General features: G+C 36.3%; 1 protein-coding gene across 1 annotated transcript in view; it reads right to left on the reverse strand.

The window, feature by feature from the left end:
- The window catches only part of LOC106867680 (dynein axonemal heavy chain 6-like), a 319,316-nt gene that overhangs the window by 156,249 nt on the left and 160,830 nt on the right, over positions 1 to 2,237 (reverse strand). Inside the window, exon 39 of the mRNA XM_052973027.1 lies at positions 1,257 to 1,417. Within this exon, the coding sequence (XP_052828987.1) occupies positions 1,257 to 1,417 (161 nt within the window). The remainder of the gene's footprint in view (positions 1 to 1,256; positions 1,418 to 2,237) is intronic.

Genomic DNA, 2,237 nt, shown 5'->3' on the forward strand with positions numbered 1-2,237 from the left:
ATATATATATATATATATATATATATATATATATATATATATATATACAAAATACACACACACACACATATATATATACAAACTCTATACATACACACATATATACACAGGCTTCCACACAGTTTCTTATTTCTTTATGACCCACAAGGGGCTAAACACAGAGGGGACAAACAAGGACAGACAAAGGGATTAAATCGATTACATCGACCCCAGTGCGTAACTGGTACTTAATTTATCGACCCCGAAAGGATGAAAGGCAAAGTCGACCTCGGCGGAATTTGAACTCAGAACATAAAGACAGACGAAATACTGCTAAGCATTTCGCCCGGCGTGCTAACGGTTCTGCCAACTCACCGCCTTCAACAGTTTCTGCCAACCTAATTGACTCATAAGGCTTTTGTAAATGGTTGGCCTGGGACTATAGTATAAGGCACGAGCCCAAGGTTCCACACAGTGGGATTGAATCTCAAACTACATAGGTTCCAAGTGAGCTTGTGAACCAATTTTAATGCTAAGCTCAATTTATTTTCACACACACACGAAGATAACAGGGGAAAAAACATTTTGACTCTTTCTGCTAAATCAATATATAAGCAATAGGTCTTTAGTGACACCCTAATTACCTCATGGATAGCAATATGTCATGTAAATGATGTCCATAAAAACTTTCAGTAAGTCAGTGATATGAAGAACTTAAAGAAAGAATGAAAGAATGAAAATATGTGGTCTGTCTATGTAAGGAAAAATATAAATTCCAGTCACTACATTTCAATTGACAAAACTCATTAATTGTACAACAGGGGTACATAAGTCTAAGTAATTAATGTTACATATAGCATTGAATAAAATATATTTCGGTGAAGTCATATTTAACACATTCAAGAGCATTTGGACATGATAAGACCTTCCATTGCAGAAACAGTCCCAGGAGAAATTTTACTCCTAGACAGGTGTGAAAACACATTTTGGGCTGTGAATAATGTCACAGGGTCATAGGATGCATGTGTTTCGACATCATTTTGCTTCATCAGCTACAAGCACCAAGTCTGTCATTCACAGCCTGATAAGAATAAAGTTCTTCTTATTAAACAGAATACAGTTTGTTTGCTGATGCACATGAAGTTGGTCAAGCTAGAATTAAATAAAGAAGGTCACACAAATAAGTCTTACTCATGTAAAGTCACATTTAATATGTTTGAGCACAATAATATTCTAATCTTGCAGAAATTTAAGACAAATATTATAAAGTTTCTTACTTGGTCAGAGACTGTTTGCCAACACCACCAACACCTACGAGTAAAGCATTGCCTCGGTTCTGTCGAATAAGCCGAATAATACGAGAAATATGGGAAATTGCATCAGCGAAAAAGACCAACTTCAGTTCTTTAGGAGATTGTAAATTGAAGTCATCTAGATACTGTAGTAAGAGAAAATTTTTTAAATGTTTTAGTGAAGTAGGAATGGTATATTGTAAGTAAGATATGTTTATGCAAAGATGAAGTGTTTTCTTTAATCCTTTTGATACTAATCCCACCGAGACCATCCTTGGGTCTATGGTACAAACTTAGAGTTTTAAAAGGATCTCAGTTAAAACGCCCTCCTAAAATTTCATAAAAATTCATGTCCCAAACTCCTGTGAAATAACGACAAAATTCATCATCATCAACATCATTTAACATCTGTTTTCTATGCTGGCATGAGTTGGATAGTTTGAGCAGGGCTGACAAGCTGGAGATCTGCTCAAGTCCTAGTCTGATTTGGCATGGCTTCTACAGCTGGATGCCCTTCCTAACACCAACCACTTTACAGAGTGTGCTGGGTGCTTTTATGTGGCACCACACAAGCACTTTTATGTGGCACCAGTATGGGTGTTTTTTTATGTGGCGCCGGCACATGACTCTTGCAGGACAATCCCCTTCACCAGGCGGAGTGGTCTTAACACTTCTGCTGTGGAGTACAGGCTTTGTTGAGTACAACAAAGTACCAGGTATCTCAGTCCTTTCTAAATTATTCATTATTTTCAAAATTAATTGAAGTAAAGGCAGTGTATTTCAACAGGAATATAGTATCAAAAGGGTTGATGAGGTTCAATTATTGATAAGAAAACAGCAAAGGATTAGAACTCCTGAACATAGGATTTTTTGTCCTAGATATTCTATTCTAGAAAAGCATTAATATTGGTTTCAAATTTTGGCACAAGGCCAGCAATTTAATGGAAGGGGTTAGTTGATTACATT

Source organism: Octopus bimaculoides, chromosome 14 (assembly GCF_001194135.2).
Source record: "Octopus bimaculoides isolate UCB-OBI-ISO-001 chromosome 14, ASM119413v2, whole genome shotgun sequence".
NCBI lineage: Eukaryota > Metazoa > Mollusca > Cephalopoda > Octopoda > Octopodidae > Octopus > Octopus bimaculoides.